At 45.5% G+C, this 21,105-nt stretch overlaps 1 protein-coding gene across 4 annotated transcripts in view; it reads right to left on the reverse strand.

Annotated features, from left to right (window-relative positions):
• usp47 (ubiquitin specific peptidase 47) overlaps positions 1-21,105 on the reverse strand; it is a 155,220-nt gene that overhangs the window by 17,372 nt on the left and 116,743 nt on the right. For 3 of the 4 annotated variants that reach the window (XM_041196914.1, XM_041196912.1, XM_041196913.1), the window contains 2 exons: positions 15,452-15,571; positions 13,557-14,352 (listed from right to left, as the gene is read on the reverse strand). In XM_041196914.1, coding sequence (XP_041052848.1) covers positions 13,557-14,352; positions 15,452-15,571 — 916 coding nt within the window. The remainder of the gene's footprint in view (positions 1-13,556; positions 14,353-15,451; positions 15,572-21,105) is intronic. The other variant, XM_041196911.1, reaches the window with a different exon arrangement.

Genomic DNA, 21,105 nt, shown 5'->3' on the forward strand with positions numbered 1-21,105 from the left:
CTTCTGGAGTTCTATTTTCCTTCTTACTGCCAAAGAGAAAACTGACCATTTTATAGAGAGCATGACTTGCACCTAAACACGCCAGGAGTTTGATAACTGTGTCTTGCTGCAGCACTTCCTTGTTCTTGATAGCAGTAGCTTCTTTGTCTGTCTTCTCTGTGTCCCCTTTGCTGCAGCTCTCCTTTGTCTGCAGCCACACAACCTTCTGATCTTAATGTCTTTCCTATTGGTACTGCTTCCTGGTCAAGGTTCACCAGATTGCACGGGCCAGCATTTCTTATTCAAGAAAATTACAATTGATCCTTCTACAATTAAGCAAACTCTTAAAAGGCCTTTTTAAGCATTCTTGGAACCAATTACAAATTCCACAGACATTTTAAAGAAATTACAAATTTTCTTTACTGTACTGTTTTCACATCAAAGTTGTCACACACTTTTGCCACCGGCACCACCACTCCACTCTTTGCCCCAATTTTGCAAAAAAGAAAGCTTTCTGCAGTAAAGTTTTCTTTATAACTGTTTGAAATATAGCAAGCTCTTATCATAGACACTTTAACAACAATCGTATCACACGTTACACAGGTAACAATGATACGTCGTATTTACAAAACAAGTTTCATTACAAATAATGTTATTTTACAATCTTATAAAACCCAACCCTGGCTTTAAGACATTGTTACCATCCCTTATTCTTTAAACTTCTTCAACAGTCTACAATCACATTCGGCCGGCATTGTGCACAATTTTTAGACTAAGTGGCTGTAGCACCAAACTCCACAAAAACAGCCTTTGGTTCTTGGTTTCAAAGTTTTCTAGGAACACCAGGGTTGTGCAGCCCAGTACCTTGTTGTTGCACTCATGTTGCTTTTTAAAATCTGTATTGGATTGTGCACAGTATGGACCCTGGGATAATATTTGTGAAGGGTCTAAAAGTTTAAGAATTTGTTTGGTCTGGTTAACTTTGCCAAGGACAACACTGCTGATTGCTGACAAACCATCTGGCTTCTGGGTACTGGTGACTGTGAATTGGAATCCAAGGAGAAATCCTCTCGCATAGCATTTGCTTACCCTCTGGATTCAGCAATTTCCTTGGTTTTCCTTAAAGACAGACACTAAATTGTCATTAGGGTTTGCACTTTCTAAGACAGACCCTGAACCACTCTGTTCAGTTTTAATGCCTGATCTCCAATTCTTTCCGTGTTTGCATGTCTTTTTAATGTCTAGGTCTATGAAAAATGTTTCAGCCAACCAAATGTCTGATCTGTCTTCATAATAATTGAATTCACCTCATCATATTTAAATTCAGGGTTATTTTAACTTTAAATTCTTCATCATGATTTAACTTTTTGGTTTTCTTTTTCAGGAGACAGGTTTAACACTGCCTCTTTTTGTGCAAGCAGCTCATTCTTCTGTTGAGTAAATTCCTCTTTAGCTCCTTTAAGAACTTTAGATTATGTCAATGTTCAGCTAAGAAATCTTAATGCTCCTTTTAGTTCATAAATTTTCCTTATTTCTTTTTGTCCTCCGACCTTTGAGTAATTCCTTCCTAGCAAGAACAAGTGCCTCTTCATTCTGAAGTTTTAATTTATATTCAAGAACATGTAACCTTCTTCACAGAGCTATGATGTTAGCATTGGACTCAGCTTTTCCATTCTCTTTCAGAGCATTCTTTTCCTCTGTTTCATCATTAGTTTTGAGTTCTAGGACATCACTGCAGGAGTTCTTCAGGGTGGTGTCCTCAGCCCAATCATTTCAGCTGCTTCATCAATAACCTTCCTCCCAACATAAGGTCAGATATGGGGATGTTCGCTGATGATTGCACCATTTCAGTATCATTTGTGACTCCTCGGATACTGAAGCAGCAAGACCTGGGCAATATTAAGCTTGGACTGATAAGTGGCAAGTAATATTCGCGCCACACAGGTGCCATGTAATGACCATTCCCCCACAACATTCAATGGCATTATCATCGCTGAATCCTCCACTATCAACATCCTGGGGGGGTTACCATTGACCAGAAACTGAACTGGACCAGCCATATAAATACTGTGGCTACAAGAACAGGTCAGAGCCTGGGAATTCTGCTGAAAATAGCCCACTTCCTGACGCCCTAAAGCCTGTCCTCCATTTACAAGGCACAAGTCAGGAGCATGATGGAATACTCTCCACTTGCCTGGACAAGTGCTGCTCTACTTTCAAGAAGTTCAACACCATCCAGGACAAAGCAGCCTGCTTGATTGGCTCACCATCCACCACCTTTAACACCTACTCTCTCCACCAATGACACACAGTGGCAGCTATGCGTACTGTCTACAAGATGCACTGCAGCAACTCACCAAGGCTCCTTCGACAGCATTTTCCAAACCTGCAACCGCTACCACTTAGTAGGACATGGGTAACAGTAGCATGGGAACATCTTGACCTGCAAGTTTCCCTCCAAGCCACACACTGTCCTGACTTGGAACTATATCGCTGTTCCTTCACTGTCGCTGCGTCAAAATCCTGGAACTCCCTCCCTAACAGCACTGTGGGTGTAACTACGCCACATGGACTGCAGCAGCTCAAGGCAGAGTCTCACCACCACCTTCTCAAGGACAATTAGGAATGGGCAATAAAAATGCTGACCCAGTCAGTGACGGCAACGTACTGTGAAAGAATGAGTAAAAAAAAAACTACTGCTAGCTGCTTTACCTTATCTTGCTCATGCCCTCTCCACATTTTGATTAAGATGGCTTTACATCGTCCACAACTGCCATTAACTTTTGCTTTTCAGCCTGAGGCACCGAATCATCTTTAAAATTAGCAGGCTGAGTTCTGACTCTTTGGACACATGTTTAGTCCAAACATTAATTCTCACTGATGTACAGATAGTGATGGTTTTTAAAATTCACTTGGCTTTTCCTGTACAATTTCAGTTTCAACAGCCTCAACAAGCTTTCCCTGAAACCACAGGAGACAGAAAGATCTTATTCCCAGCCAAGTTCTTTCCTAACAAGAAATCAACATCTGCAATGGGTGAACGACTTCCACTGTAACAAGAGCAGTGCCTAAGCTACATTTTAAATTAACCTCATACAAAAGAACAGGTAAATAATTTCCCTCAATACCCCAATTCAATACCTTTTTATTCAGTGAATCTTTAGCAGAGAGCTTCATGTCACCTGCCAAGAGTGATTGTGCTGATCCTGTATCTCTAAGGATTTGTCTACTTCACCAGGTGAACACAGGGACATTTTAAAGTTGAGTAAAATATCTCTATAGCTTTCCATCATTTGAATCACCCTCTTGGTGAATATGAGGGAGTCTTCTTGCTTGTCGTGAACTTTACCAGTCAGGATATTATCAGCTGGGGGGGGGACACTCTTTAACATAACAAACAGCGACAGGCTTGGTTTTTAACTTCCAGCATTCATGTGCCCTTTTTTATGACAAAAATTGCATGTTGGCTTCTTTGAATTGCACCTGTCCTCTGAATCCTCACATCTACTAACCCGACAAGGGTCTTTTCCTCCCTTCCCCCTTTCTCAGCAGGGCCTGACCTCTTATCAACGGTCTGATTCTCATTCCAGTTTCTCTGCAAGGTTCCAAAGTGGGACCTGTTAATAATCATCTTATGAGTCACCTCAATCAATTATCTGCCATTACCAAGGCTTCCCTTATTTTTGAACTTTGTGGTCTTCCAGGTGAGATCTTAACCCCAAATGGTCACTATTTTTGAATTCCACCATCAACGGTATCTCCCTAAGGTTATCAAAGTTCTGTTGCACCTTCATTAACCTACACCATCTATTGAACACCATTTTCTTTTTCCTGACAAATTCTACATAGGTGTAGCCTGTTCTCTTTCTCAAATTTCTAAATTCCTGGCAGCAACTCAGTATAGCAATCTTTAATTCCTCGTAATCACACAAGTGCTCTGCTGAAAGAGATGAGAACACCCCTGAAGTCTTCCCTACCACAACACTTCAAAGGAGCGCAGCCCACTGTTCTTTCAGCCAATTCAGGATTGTGGCAATTTTTCATCAAATTAAAATTAAGAGCAGTTTTCTCCGAGTCAGCCTCACTTTGCATCAACTCAAGTTCATGTAATCAGATCTCATGCTGTTGAGATTTTTCACCTCTCTCCCTCTATTTCTTTCCTCTCTTTTGCTATCTCTTTCTCCTCTTGCTAATTTCTCTCGTTCTAAGTCAATCCTTTTTAGTTCCATTTCTTTTTTTCATCACTTCTCCAAGAGCTTAGGAATTCTCTTGTTTTTCTTACTACCCAACAGAAAACGGACCATTTTGTAGAGAACTCAGCTTGGTTCTAAACACACCAGGAGTTTGATAGCTGTGCTGCTGCTGCAGCATTCCTCCTTCTTTACAGCAGTAGCTTCTTTGTCTGTCTTCTGTGTATTTTCTCTGCTGCAGAGGGTAGGTCAAGGGTTCTATCTGCCAATAACTTTCACCTTCAAGTTTCATGGGTACGATTATCATCAGCAAGGCACAGTTCTAAGAACCCTTTCTCCCTCTGGTCACGACAGTCCTGATGATGCAGCTTTCCAGCGTTCCTTTTGAACTGATCAACCAATAACACCCAGTTCATGATCTGGTCCTCTGATACAAGCACTTTTGTGTGACTAAGCTATTCACACCACTTTTTAGGATTCATTCCCTTTTAGCTCAGTCATACATCGCTTCCCAAAGGGGTTCTGGAATTCTATTTTTCTTTTTGCTGCCAAACAGGAAACTGGCCATTTTGTAAAGAGCTTGGCTTTGTCCTAAATACTCCAGGACTCTGTTTGATTATACAGTGATCTGTATAGGATAGGATCTCTGTGTTTGATTATACAGTCATCTGCAGCACTTCCTTGTTCTTTAAAGTGTAGCTTTTTTGTCTGCCTTCTCTGTCTCCCCTCTGTTGTAGATCCCCTTAGTCTGTAGCCTTCCCTTAATTTCCTTCCAGTTGGTGCTGCTTCCATCAAGTGACATGGACCAGTATTTAATATTACCCAAGAAAATGACAACTGATCCCTATACAATTGATACAAGCTCCTAATGCAAGCTCTTAAAAGTCATTTTCAAACATTCTTAAAAACAATTACCGATTCAACATTTTAAAGAAATTACAAATTTTCCTTACTGTACTGCTTCCAGATCAAAGGCCGTCACAATATTGAGATTTACAGGTTGATGAGAAAAAAAAGGAAGAATGAAAAAGGAAATTAGGTGAATTAGATTTGGACACATCAGGTCCAGAAAGAGAAATATAAAGTAGGAAAGAAAGACTAAGTTAAGAGGGGGAAAAATAAGAAAGCAAAATTAAGAAAAAAAAAAATGAATCTACTACTACGGGAACTGAAACTCCAGAGTTTTGATTGTTCCCTTTCTAGACTGGACAAGTTGAGGGGCATTGCAGGAACAAATCACATTTAAAAGTACTTACCCTAACGTTTTACAGTGAGTTTAATGGATCATTGATGCACAAACGCATCAATGTTGTGGGCGAACTGCTGTTTGCATAACACTAATGGCAGAGAGGCATAAATTGCAGCAACTTGTAGTGATTCACAATTCATTGGTTATCTCTTACTCGCCTCAAGTTGCTGATTTACACATTAATAAACAGCAGGCAACATTAATCTCATTGTTATTTTGGTATAATCGGGGCCATTAGTGCAGTGACTGCACGATAAGTGGTTTCAGAGTCTCAGCTGGCTTATTAGGAGGTTGCATTAAATTGCAAGAATGCACAATGCATTGATTTTTTGCAACTGACAGCAGTAGTGCTTTTACTTTTGGCTGTGTGATTCTTGTACATCAGGAAATGACAATGCTAACATGCCATAAAGTGACCAAAGATTGAAGCAAAGTGTGCTCACCAATGCCTCTCTCAAAAAGCACTCAGCATTGCTGGTTCTAAAATGACCTGCGGAGCAACAGTTACAAAATGAGCTGAAATAAAACAGAGCGATGTATCCCAAAGTCATTCTTAAAATCAGTCAAAGCAGTCAAAGCAACAAGGCCAATTGTTCTGAATGCTATTCCCGCAAGAATTTATTCTATTTAGTTAGACTTTCAGTTAGTCTGGGACACTAATATTTAAATTGAAAAATAATTTTATCATATCGCTTTTTAAAACATTTACATTTCATTTAAGTACATTACCTGTAGGCACAATTTCTACATACATTTAAATTCACCAGTATATTATTCACTGCCAGCATTCAACAATAAAGCATTAAAAATGTCATTTGGCTACATAGTCAGCCACAGAACTGAAATATGTGCATTAATCTTCCAATCTATGTGCTACATTAAAAAAAACATTCCTTTGCTCCATTCCATCACAGATCATGGGTGTTACTGGAAAGGGCAAGAAATGAACACTCCATGACTGGAATTAATAGATTTTTTTTGTTGCAAACATCAGGAATAATAAAGCAAAACATTTGGAATTGTATCAAATTTATAAACACAAAAAGCACATCGTTCAGCCCAAAAGGCCAATGCTGGTAATAATGCTCCACGAATCTCCTCCCACCCCTCTCCATTTTACCATATCAATATATCCCTCTATTTCTTTCTCCCTCATGCATTTATCGAGCTTTCCCTTAAAGATATCCATAGTATTCACCTCAAAACAGAGGTGATGGCGTAGTGGTACTGTCGCTGGACTCGTAATCCAGAGACCCAGGGTAATGGTCTGGAGACCCGGGCTCGAACTTGAATTCAATAAAAATCTGGAATTAAAAGTCATTGCCGATTGTTGTAAAAACCCATCTGGTTCACTGAAGATCCTTACCTGGTCTGACATACATGTGACTCCAGGCCCACAACAATGTGGTTGACTCTAAAATGCCCTCTGAAATGGCCTGGCAAGCCACTCAGTTATATCAAACCGCTACAAAGTCTCAAAATAGGAATGAAACCAAACGGACCACCCTAGCACTGGAAATGACAACGGCAAACTTGGCCCTGTCGACCCTGCAAAGTTATCCTTACAAATACCTGGGGGCTAGTGCCAAAATTGGGAGAGCTGTCTTTCAGACTAGTCAAGCAGCAGCCGGAGATAGTCTTCCTCATGGAATCATATTTTACAGATAATGTCCCAGACACCACCATCTCCATTCCTGGGTATATCCCACCGTTGACCATCACTTGAAAGAAGCACTGAGGGTGCCAAGGGCGCAGAACATACACTGGGTGGGGAATTCAATGTCCATCACCAAGAGTGGCTCGGTAGCACCACTATTGACCGAACTGGCCAAGTCCTGAATGACATAGCTGCTTGACTGGATCTGTGGAAGGTGGTGAGGGAACCAACAATAGGGAAAAACATACTTGATCTCATCCTCACTGTGCTAAGTGGGATAGATTTCAAACAGATCTAGCAACTCAAGACTGGGCATCCATGAGGTGCCATGGGCCATCAGCAGCAGCACTGTACTTGAACAGAGTCTGAAACCTCCTAGCCTGGCATATCCCCCACTCTACCATTACCAACAAGCGAGGGGATGGTAATGGTTCAACCCTGATTCAATGATGAGTGCAGGAGGGCATGCCAGGAGTAGCACCAGGCATACGCAAAAAGAGGTGACAACCTAGTGAAGCTATAAAACAGGCCTACTTGCGTGCCAAACAGCACAAGCAGCAAGTGATTGACAAAGCTAAGCGATCCCACAACCAATGGGTCAGATCTAAGCTCTGCAGTCCTGCCACGCCCAATCATGAATAGTGGTGGACAATTAAACAACTCACTGGATGAGGCAGCTCCACAAATATCTGTATCCCCAATGATGGAGGAGCCTAACACATCAGTGCAAAAAAATAAGGTTGAGACATTTGCTACAATCCTCAACCAGAAGTGCCGAGCAGATGGTCCATCATGGCCTCCTCCGGAGGTCCCCAGCATCATAGATACCAGCCTTCAGCCAATTCGATTCACTCCATGTGATATCAAGAAATGGCTGAAGGCACTGAATAGTGCAAAGGCTATGGATCCTGACAATATTTCGGCAATAGTACTAAAGACTTGTGCTCCAGAACTTGTCACACGCATAGCCAAGCTGTTCCAGTACAGCTACAAGACTGGCATCTAGCCGGCTATGTGGAAATTGCCCAGGTATGTCTTGTACACTAAAAGCAGGACATATCCAAAAAGGCTGATTACCACCCTGTCAGGCTACTCTCGATCATCAGTAAAGTAATGGAAGGGGGTCATCAACAGTGCTATCAAGCGGCACATGCTTAGCAAGAACCTGCTCACTGAAGCCCAGTTTGGATTCCACCAGGGCCACTCAGCTCCCAACCGCGTTACAACCTTGGTTCAAACATGAACAAAAGAGCTGAACTCCTGAGGTGAGGTGGGTGATTGCTCTTGACATCTAGGCCAAATTTGACTGAGTGTGGCATCAAGGAGCCCTAGCAAAACTGGAGTCAATGGGAATCAGGGGGAAAACTCTCTACTGGTTGGAGTCATACCCAGCCCAAAGGAAGATGGTTGTGGTTGTTGGGGGTCAGTCATCTCAGCTCCAGGACATCAATGTGTCCTCGGTCCAGCCATTTCCAGCTGCTTCATCAATGACCTTCCTTCCACCATAAGCTCAGAAGTGGGGATGTTCACTGATGATTGCACAATGTTCAACACCATTCGCAACTCCTCAGATACTGAAGCAGTCCATTTCCAAATGCAGCAAGACCTGGACAATATCTAGGCTTGGGCTGGCAAGTGGCAACTGAACTGGACTAGCCATATAAATACTGTGAAGGTCAGAGGCTAGGAATCCTGCAACAAGTAACTCACTTCCTGACTCCTCAAAGCCTGTCCACCATCTGCAAGGCACAAGTCAGGAGTGTGATGGAATACTCCCCACTTGCCTGGATGAATGCAACTCCCACAACACTCAAGAAGCTTGACACCATCCAGGACAAAGCAGCCCGCTTGATTGGCACCACATCCACAAACATTCACTCCCTCCACCACCAACGCACAATAGCAGCAGTGTGTACCATCTACAAAATGCAATGCAGGAATTCACCAAGGCTCGTTAGACAACATCTTCCAAACCCACGACCACTACCATGTAGAAGGATAAAGACAGCAGATAGATGGGAACACCAATGCCTGGAAGTTCCCTCCAAGTCACTCACCATCCTGACTTGGAAATTTATCACCGTTCCTGGGTCAAGGTCCTGGAACTCCTTTCCTAACAGCACTGTGGGTGTACCTACACCACACGGACTGCAGCGGTTCAAGGCGGCAGCTCACCATTACCTTCTCAAGGGCAACTAGGGATGGGCATTAAATGCTGGTCCAGACAGCAAAGCCCACATCCCATGAATAAATAAAAACAATTGCTTCCTGTAGTAACAAGCTCCAAATTTTCAGCACTATCAGTATGAAGAAAATTCTCCTGAATTCCCTATTTTATTTATTAGTGACTATTGTATATTGATGGCCCTAATTAGTAAATGATTACCCTAGTTTTTAAACTACCTTATGTGGGTGCATATCAGACTGCGCTGATTCCAAGTTAGTTCTGACTCAATGGAATAAAGAGTAAACTATTTTCTAATGAAGGGAAATCTGAGTTGCAAATTTCATTTTTGGTCTTCCTTTCAGTAATATACCTCATATCAGTCCTTTCTAAGGTGTATTTAGCAGAAGAAAGGCGTACTCACCTGCTTGTCAGAATTTTGAAGTATTAAAAGGCCTAGGGTAGTAAAGATATCAAAGCTAAGGCTGTTAACATTGTAATCAGCTCTAGGTGTAATCAAGGTCTGGCACTCATGCAGGAAATGAAAAGAAGCTATTACTACTGCTCTTTAAAAGCATTATTGAAACATTGTTGAAATTATTTTATTGGAATGTTTGGTTACCTGCTAGATTACCCCCCTGCTCTATTACTCTATTCAATCCTGTCAACATTAACTAAAGAGCCCACTGCCCACAAATCACCTGCAAATTGAACTCTCAAATCGGTTACAGAATTTACTTTCGCTGCCCTTTTTAGAAAATTATCATGAATCTAAATCATGGTCCAGCCACTGTACAGGTATCTAACACTAAACATTCTCCCCTCCCAATTCAATGGGAATGGATCAAAAGTGGGCAAAAACTTGAGAAATTGTGGGGGGTGTGGGAGGGTGGAGTTAAAAACAAAATTGTGAGGCCTTTCAATTGTACAGCACAGAAGGAGGCTGTTCACCTCATCTTGCTTCTGCTGGCTCTATGAAAGGGCTATCCAATTAGTTCCACACCCCATGCTCTTTCATAATAGCCCTGCAAATCTTTCCTTTTCAAGGACTTATCCAATTCCCTTTTGAAAATTACTGCTGAATTTGCTTCCACCACCCTTTTAAACAGCGCTTTCTTGATCATCATAACTTGCTATATAAATATTTTCTTTTATCTGCCCTCTGGATTTTTTGCTAGTTATCTTAAGTAGGTTTCTTCTGGTTTTCTGATTACTGACACCCTGTAAGTGCAAACAGTTTCTCCACTTCAGTAAAAACCCCTCATGATATAATTCCTATAAATTGCAAACTTCTTTTGAACAGCCATATTGATTCACACTTTTAATATAGAAGTGTCATCATGTGGGAACCTAAAGAGTCTTGTAGTTTAGGAATATTACAGAGGGAATAATGAATTGGCTTTTATCAACTTTTATGAGGGCAGGAGCAATATATTGTGTAATCGACTATATATTATTTTGTTGCAAAGGTGTTTAATCTGACCTAAGGTCACAGGGTCTAACTGTTGCAAACTGACAGATCTGACCGCAGTTAAAGAGTATTTTCTGTAGTTGGGAGAGTTTTCTCTAGATTGGCAGCTGCTTTCAAGTCTTCAATTCCTCGTCAACATGAGAAACCAGTAGGAAATGACCAGCTTTATATTCTCTTCAATTCTTTTTAACATCTAGGCTGTGATGGACATGCCATATGTATATATTGACAGATAGACAATAATAGCGTAAAAACAAAACATTAGATTTCACAAGATAAGGTTTATAATCTGCTTGTCGATATCATGCTTTGACTGAAGTACTAAGGTACTGCTCCTTTATAAAGCACCAGGTAGGAAGCAGAAGAAGCCCTACAACCCACCAGCTATTCTGCTAATTGTCTCAGGTGGTCATGGATGCTTTCAGGCATATACTGTCCATTTAAAGTGGTTTAATAAAGAGATTTACAAATCAGGCTACCTGCAACAACTGCCATTAATTTAGTGGCTAGTTTATAGTGTTCTGTACCTTTGAGAAACGCTGCAAGAATTTTAGTTCAATGGAATTAAGGAAGATGGAAAACATTGGAAATCGTGGTCAGTTCAGAGTGCAATCTCTGTAAGGCAGTTTGAACTGTCGCCATTTAATTGATACTTGCTTTCTACACTCTAGTTTCTGATGTTCCAAGTCCACCACCCTATCATACAGTGTGGTATATTTAGTGATCTGCTGCAAAAAACAGAATTGGCACTCGAGCAATCATGCAAAAACCGCAATTGTAATCCTGGCCACAAGAGTGTAGCGCTTTACAGCAAGAGCTTCATTTTCAGAGGCAGAGAACAAAACCCACCTTGAGAAGCTGTCTTCCCTCCCTCAGGAGGCCAGTTTTACAGCTCTGCGCCCAAGGACTAGGTGCTTGCTGTATCAAAGTTGAAGAAAACAAAGGGAATAATGGTAGTTTAACGGGTAAAGCAATGGCAGTTTAATGGGTAAAACACGAGGCGTATCAGAAGAGCAGGGGATGCAAAAGGAGTAGCAGGATGTGCGTCTGCGCTTACGATTGCATCCTCCAAGTTACTGATCTCAGCCATCCCATTGTGGGGATGTGCAAGTACAGGCCACAAATTTGAAGAAGCTATAATACACTCAGCCACTCGTGCAAGCACCAATCATTCAGCATCAACCGCATGGCTGGGAATGATGCACAACCTGAGGAAGAAACGTAAATTAAACATTTTTTTTAAAAAGTGAGTGGCATATATTTTTTAAAAGCATTAAAGGAACTGTAATACTTTATTTTAGTGAACACAAAGTACTATCAAGCCTTACTGAGCAGTTTTCAAATAAAGACAAATTTTATTTGAAAATATTGAGAAAATTAAGTTCCTAAGTCCAACTTGGTCCACCAGTTTGAAGACTACCACTTAGAAATTGAGTCAGACTACATTCAGAATAAGCATGCAGAATGGGAATGTAACTGAAAAATTAACTCAACATAAGAATAATGTGGTGCATTTTGGTAGGAAGAGACAAATCTGGCAAAACAGATACACAAATCACTGAAAGTAGTGATGCAGATTAATAAAAAGCAAACAAAGCACCAGGGTTCATTTCCGGAGGGATACAATTTAGGAGAGAAGTTACTTTACTTTGGTATGGATTCTTGACCAGATCACACTTGGAGTGCTGTGAACAGTTCTGGTCTCCATATTATAACAGTATTTCAAGGCACTGGAGAAGGTGCAAAAATTTTTTAGAATGATACCAGACTGAGAGTTTATAATTATTAGGAAACATTGAAAAAGCTGAGGTACTTTTCTCTAGAAAAGAGAAGACTGAGGGTGGCTTGATAATAGGTCTTTAATTAAAATTATGAAAGGGTTTGATCGGGTGAAAAAAGAGATGTTTCACTTGCAAATGAAACCAGAACTAGAAGCCAGCAAAGTAAGATAGACACTAATAAATCCAATAGGGAATTCAGGAAAAACTTCTTTACCCAGGGAGTGGTGAGAATGTATAATTCACCACCATAAGGAGCAATTGAGGCCAATAGCACAGATGCATTTAAGGAGAATAGAGGAACCCAAAAACAGGAGTAGGCCATTTGGCCCTTTGAGCTTACTCCGCCATTCACAAAGATCACTGCTAATCTTCTACTTCAGATCCACCTTCCTGTACTCCCCATATCCCCGTAAAATCTAAAAATCGATTCACTTCTGTCCTGAATATATTCAACCACTGAGCATCCATAGCTCTCTGGGGTAGAGTATTTCAAAAAGTCACAAACCTTTGAGTGAAAACATTTCTTATCTTACTCCAAAATGGTTGACCTCTTATTATGAGTCTTTAATCACTAATTCCAGACTCCCCAGCCAGGAGAACCAGCATCCCAGCATCTACACTGTCAAGTCTTTTATGAATTTAATGTTACAATGAGATCATGTCTCATTCTTCTAAACTCTTGGGAATATAGGGATGCATGATAAATGTATGATGAAGAAAGAAACAGAAAGATACAGCGATGAGGTTGGATGAAAGATGGGAGGAGACTCATGTGGAGCATAAACACTGGTATGAACCAGCTGGGCTGAATGGCCTGTTTCTGTGCTGTGTAAGAAAGACTACATGGGATGCTGATGTTGGCACAGCCAAGCAGCAGAATGCCCACATGTTAGCTTAGGGTCTACATGAGTAACTGGATGACTTTCACTCTTTTTGAACTCAAGCTATGCATTATTTAGGAAGTTGATGATAACTGAAAACACAGAGGGCAATTCTACCACCAACAAATAAAGAAATACGTATTAAAGTTCCTTTAATATGCACCTCACACAAAACACAACATACTTTTCTGTCCATCACCTGATCCATCCTCAGAAGTGCACTGCTCTGCTTTGAAGTACAGGTACCGTGTCAATCCTCTGCCCTTCCCATTCTCGTCATATTCGCTATCTGTCCCAGAATCCTCCTCCGCTGTATCCCATGTTTCCTTCTTCCCTTCATTGGCCTTTGAGCGGCGGCTGTACGTGATGCTGTGAGAGTCCAGTCCATTGGTCAGGGGGATAGGGGCCGTGTCGGCATTACACAAAGTGTCGCTGCTGTGGCTGGAGCTGAGGATGTCGCTGTCCACGGAGCTCGTGCTCCGGTCATTGTTTACATCAGAATCTGACCGCTCTTCTGACTGGAGTGGGGTCTCTGGATCAGAGGGGGGAATCCGGTTTTCCAGCTCTCTATTGTCCACAGAGGTCGATGAGTCTGCTTCTTGTGATGGCGACTCAATGGTTTCAAAGTCACTGTCTTCGGCACTTTTGATGCCATCGCCATTTTCTCCTGGAGTGCAAGACGACTGCTGTTGCTGCAACAGTGACAGGTTCTTTAATTTCTCTGTGCTTTCCTCCAAAATGGCTTCCACAGGTTTCCTGTGCGTCGAGGACCCTTTCACACATTCGTAACTGTCTTCTTGGCTGCCTGGATCCCCTGCAGCTTTTTGGTGGAGACACCTTAGTCCTTGGGATCCTGGCGATTGTTCTGGCAATGAAACATAGAGCCGAATGGTATTGGCATGCTGGTCTAGTAGATGCCACAGTTGCGACTCAGTGAAAGCCACTTGATTATCCTGGGTGTCTGAGCTTTCAACAAATATCTAGAACACATTAAAACTGAGGTTAGAATGGGTGTAAATCGCTGTTCTGCAGAAAATATAATAAATAAAGTACAAGACAAATGATCACAAAATCCTTAAAATCGCATGGATTTATTTTCAAAACACTAAGTTCCACGTGCTTTACAAAAAGGAGTCAGCCATGGCTCAGTTGATAGACTCACCCCTCTGAGACAGAATGTTCTGGGCTCATGCCCCACTTTAGAGATTTGAGCACAAAATCCAGACCGACACACTGTCAGTACTGAAAGAGTGCTGCCTTTCAGATGAAATGTTAAAGCAAAGCTCCGCCTGCTCTCAGGTGGATGTAAAAGATCCCACGTCATTATTTTGAGGAAGAGCAGAGGAGTTCTTCCTTTATTAATCACTGCAACAACATCACTAAATCAGATTATCTGGTCATTGTTACACTGCCATACGTTGGACGCTGTGCGCAAATTGGCTGCTAGGTTTCCTACAATACAACAGTGATTACATTCAAAAGTATTTCATAGGCTGTAAAGCACTTCGGGATGTCCTGATGTTAAGAAAAGGTGCTATAAAATGCAAGTCTTTCCTTCTTTACATGTTTGTGTGCTGCTTGTGGTAAAATTCAGCAAAAAGCAATGAATGTTTTGAATTTCCTAGATCTACAAAACACGCAAAAACATCATGATAAATCTCTATCTTTTTCAAACATATCTAATTTGAGGTACAAAACCTTACTTGATGACTTCCCCAACAGAAATGTGTAATTTGAACTGAAACGTATGATGTTACATTGATATAGATAATTCTTGCCATAGGGAACTAGTTACCACCTAATTTAATCTCAAATAGGATTAGCCACACGAAACACATCATGTTTTACTTTAAAAATACAATTTTCCTTCAGAAAGGCAATATTTTATCATCTGTGTTTAATTGCTTCACTCTGCATATTAGTTATTTTCATGCTAAAACTGTATTGCTGTACCCGTCTTGCTGGTATTAAATTGGAATGGCTCATAAATTCTGATGGCCTCAGCAATCCAGCTCCCTCCAGTTAGTTCTGCAAAATACCATTCATCCATTAATTGCAAAATCCATTTTATGAACTCACCTTATTACTCCTGAAGAACCCTTCGGCCTTCAGTGTTTTGTTGGGCACAGAAAGCATTCGCAGGTCATTGCAACAACGTTCCAATACAATACGCATTGTCTCAGCGGAGAGTCCCGTCGCCTGAGATAAAACAGAAACATTACATGCTCCCCATGAGACATCAAATTTTCAGAACAACATGTTCTTTGAAAGCTGAGGAAAATCCCATTGATTGTTGTTATAATTCTTCTGTGTGGGGCAACAGGAGTGAAATTGAGGAATCGGCACAGTAAGAGGAGCTCTGCTCCTTACCCTCTGCTCCACCCCCTCTCCCCACCACTGAAGGAAGAGTGAAGGGTATTGAGACATCAGGCAAGTTGGTTTATTATTGCAAACTTAGCCCTTCAAGCCTACACTATTTGTAATGAAGTATAGTAACATAGCAAAAACTATAGTTAAGCCTTAACTTACTACATCAATGACAGACCTATATGGGATGTGAACAGCTACACAACCACAATCATGCATATTCAACAGAAAATAAAACTGATAATCCATACTACACCACTACTGTGTGCTATGGTCAAAAGAAATGTGTTCAACCTCAACATGAAACTATTTAAAGCTTTACGAATAATTCATTAAGAACCAATGTCTGAGGTGTGAAAGCAATTTATTATCTGGTGGTAACAGGAGGTCAAAACGTGCATTTGCATATTAGCATTGGGAGTTTTCAAGTTCTATTTCAAAGCCATAATCAAACTGGCATTCCTTGTTTCATTTCGCTCACTACTATTCAAAAATTAGAAAGTAAGTTTACTGGTAGTGGGTGATAATCGTTATGATAAACATTTGCTTTTTCAAGTTTTTAAATATATTCATAGAGAAAGATTACACTAGTAACTGTTCAGACAGAAAACTGCGGATTTAGGAACAAAGCTGGTTCCGTAATCTTTCAAATATAAAAGTTTGTGTTAACATGTGAGGCTTGTTGAAGCAAGGTTAAAGTAGCTGTGTGGTCTCGAAACACTGGATGAATTATTTGGTTGGTCAGTTTCAAATTAATGATATGAATGCTTAGAGCGCCACTCTCTGGATAAAGATTGCTCCAGCAAAACATCAGCAAAGGCACAACATATTGTGCTGGGTCTGTGACCCACTGAACTGCATCAGAAAAGTCATTACCCACAAGTTTATGTCATAAAATGAGTTTGGGGGTGGGGGGACACACTGAGGACACAGTTTCCTTGAAAATCAATCTGAAAAACCACACTAGAACCAACCTCACACGACACTGGGGAACCGGGCAAGCAGAACCTAGTGTAGTCTTCAGTTCAAGCAGAGTTAGAGGGTGGGGGTAGCTGGGCTGAGGTTGGTAGGGGTTTGGTGGCAGAGAGGGAACCAGCAGTTCAGGACTGTCATGGGTAGGGGGGCCCATTGAAGATGGTGATGATGCCTGGGGAAAGGGAATGTTATTATGGCTCAAGTTGGGCAACTGCAGTTTGAGTTTTGAAGTATTTTCAAATGACTTTTCAAAAAACTAAATTTTATCCATCAGCTGCCTTTATTTTAATAAAATCACACAGTGCATTGCAGCTAGACACATTCAAAAACACAGAGGAAGCAGTGTATAACGTAACAGCTCTGTGCATGTAAAACTCAATTTCAGCCATTCATCTCTAAATGCTCAGTACTGACCAACTGAAAAACAAAACTTGACAATTTCTATCAGGAATTCAGGGGGGAATTAAAAAAATAAAAAGACTTTTGTGTGTGGGGGAGGAGGGGGCATATTTCCATTTTCTCCCCTCACTCAAGGGACAATGAGCAGATTTCGGAAAGATACGTGAATTCCAAAAAAAAATTGAATACCAAGAGAACAGTTTGCTGAGCAAAAACAAAGCCATGTGAAAGCAATACGTTGTTGTGTACACACTGCTGGTTCCCTCTCTGTGCCACCAATAGATATTTTGATTAAAAAGTAATAAAAATGACCATTACACTGTAAGGGGGTGAGAGAGTGCATGTCCGGCTCACTCCCAGTCTCAGGGCCCTCAGTAGCCTTCATCCCCACCAACACTCTCTGGGTGGGGGTGAGTGAATAAAAACCGAGAGACTGGGAGTGAACCAGACACACACATCCTCTCCACGCTCCCCACCACCCCACACACACACTCCGCCACCACCCCCCCCACACTCACTCTTTCCGCACCACCCACCCCACCAACACACAATATCACTGCACATCGCACACACTCACACACTCTCTCAGGTCACCACACCATACCTCCCCAACCCGCACTCGCTACACACCCCCTCCCCCGACACATACACGCAGACCCCCTCCTCCCCCGCACACACCACCTACCTCCCCATACACACACACCTCCTCCCCCCACCACATACACACACGCACGCCCTCACCCCCACATACACGCACACGCCCTCACCCCCACACACACTCCCTCGCCCCAACACATACACGCACACCCCCGCCACCCCCATACACGCACACGCCCTCATCCCCACACACACAACCCCTCCCCCGCACACACCACCTACCTCCCCATACACACACTCCTCCTACCCCCACCACATACACACACACGCCCTCACCCCCACACACACGCACCCCCCCATACACGCACATGCCCTCACCCCCACACACACACTCCCTTGCCCCAACACATACACGCACACCCCCTCCACCCCCACAGACACGCACACGCCCTCATCCCCACACACCCCCCCCCCCACATACACGCACACCTCCTCCACCCCACACATACACACACACCCCCTTCCCCCACACACACGAGCACACCCCCTCCCCCCCACACAAATGCACACCCCTTCCCCACCACACACACAACCCCTCCCCACCACACACACATGCACACCCCCTCCCCACACACACACACGCACACCCCATCGCCCCCCCCACACACGCTCACCCCCACCCACCACACACGCTCACCCCCACCCCTCCCCCCACACACACACGCACAACCCCTCACCCACTTCCCCACCCCCCACACACACACGCACTCCCCCCCTTCCCATACACGCACACCTCCTCGCCCCCAACACACACGCACTCCCCCCCCACCCCCCACACACGCACACCCCCTTCCCCTCCCCCCACACAAACACACCTCCACTCCTTGGCCACACACACGCATACCCACTCAGCCCACCCACCCACACACACACACACACACTCCCCCCCAACACACACACACACACTCCCCCCCTCTCCCCACCACACACTCCCCCCCTCTCCCCATCACACACTCCCCTCCTCTCCCCACCACACACTCCCCCCCTCTCCCCACCACACAATCCCCCCCCTCTCCCCACCACACACTCCCCCTCTCTCCCCACCACACACTCCCCCTCTCTCCCCACCACACACTCCCCCTCTCTCCCCACCACACACTCCCCCCCTCTCCCCACCACACAATCCCCCCCCTCTCCCCACCACACACTCCCCCCCCCCTCTCCCCACCACACACTCCCCCTCTCTCCCCACCACACACTCCCCCTCTCTCCCCACCACACACTCCCCCTCTCTCCCCACCACACACTCCCCCTCTCTCCCCACCACACACACCCCACTCCCTCCCCCATACACACACACCCACTCCCCCCAAACAAAACCACTGCCCCCACAAACACACACACACACACACACCCACCCCCCACAACCCCCCACCCCACTCCCCCCCAACTCACACCTCACTCCCACCCCCCCCACCACATATCCCCTCTGCACACCCCCCACACACCCTCTCCCCACCACACATATCCCTTCCGCTCCCCACACCCACCCCACTCCCCCCCCCCCCACACACACACCCCACTCCCCAACACACACACACCCACTCCCCCCCACACACACACCCACTCCCCCCCACACACACACCCACTCCCCCCCACACACACACCCACTCCCCCCCACACACACACCCACTCCCCCCCACACACACACCCACTCCCCCCCACACACACACCCACTCCCCCCCACACACACACCCACTCCCCCCCACACACACACCCACTCCCCCCCACACACACACCCACTCCCCCCCACACACACACCCACTCCCCCCCACACACACACCCACTCCCCCCCCCACACACACACCCACTCCCCCCCACACACACACCCACTCCCCCCCACACACACACCCACTCCCCCCCCCACACACACCCACTCCCCCCCCCACACACACACCCACTCCCCCCCCCACACACACCCACTCCCCCCCCCACACACACCCACTCCCCCCCACACACACACCCACTCCCCCCCACACACACACCCACTCCCCCCCCCACACACACACCCACTCCCCCCCCCACACACACACCCCACTCCCCCCCCCACACACCCCACTCCCCCCACACACACCCCACTCCCCCCACACACACCCCACACACACCCCACTCCCCCCCAACATACACACGTACGCCCACTCCCCCCCACACACACACACGTACGCCCACTCCCCCCCAACACACACACGTACGCCCGCTCCCCCCCCAACACACACACGTACGCCCGCTCCCCCCCCAACACACACACGTACGCCCGCTCCCCCCCACACACACTTACGCCCACCGCCCCCCACACACACACACGTACGCCCACGCCCACCGCCCCCCACACACACACACGTACGCCCACTCCCACCCCCCCACACACACACCCCCTCCCTCCCCCAACACTCACACCCCCTCCCTCCCCCAACACACACACCCCCCTCCCTCCCCCAACACACACACCCCCTCCCTCCCCCAACACACACACCCCCTCCCTCCCCCAACACACACACCCCCTCCCTCCCCCAACACACACACCCCCTCCCTCCCCCAACACACACACCCCCTCCCTCCCCCAACACACACACCCCCTCCCTCCCCCAACACACACACCCCCTCCCTCCCCCAACACACACACCCCCTCCCTCCCCCAACACACACACCCCCTCCCTCCCCCAACACACACACCCCCTCCCTCCCCCAACACACACACCCCCTCCCTCCCCCAACACACACACCCCCTCCCTCCCCCAACACACACACCCCCTCCCTCCCCCAACACACACACCCCCTCCCTCCCCCAACACACACACCCCCTCCCTCCCCCAACACACACACCCCCTCCCTCCCCCAACACACACACCCCCTCCCTCCCCCAACACACACACCCCCTCCCTCCCCCAACACACACACCCCCTCCCTCCCCCAACACACACACCCCCTCCCTCCCCCAACACACACACCCCCTCCCTCCCCCAACACACACACCCCCTCCCTCCCCCAACACACACACCCCCTCCCTCCCCCAACACACACACCCCCTCCCTCCCCCAACACACACACCCCCTCCCTCCCCCAACACACACACCCCCTCCCTCCCCCAACACACACACCCCCTCCCTCCCCCAACACACACACCCCCTCCCTCCCCCAACACACACACCCCCTCCCTCCCCCAACACACACACCCCCTCCCTCCCCCAACACACACACCCTCTCCCTCCCCCAACACACACACCCCCTCCCTCCCCCAACACACACACCCCCTCCCTCCCCCAACACACACACCCCCTCCCTCCCCCAACACACACACCTCCTCCCTCCCCCAACACACACACCTCCTCCCTCCC

Source organism: Carcharodon carcharias, chromosome 10 (assembly GCF_017639515.1).
Source record: "Carcharodon carcharias isolate sCarCar2 chromosome 10, sCarCar2.pri, whole genome shotgun sequence".
In the NCBI taxonomy this organism is placed as follows: Eukaryota; Metazoa; Chordata; class Chondrichthyes; order Lamniformes; family Lamnidae; genus Carcharodon; species Carcharodon carcharias.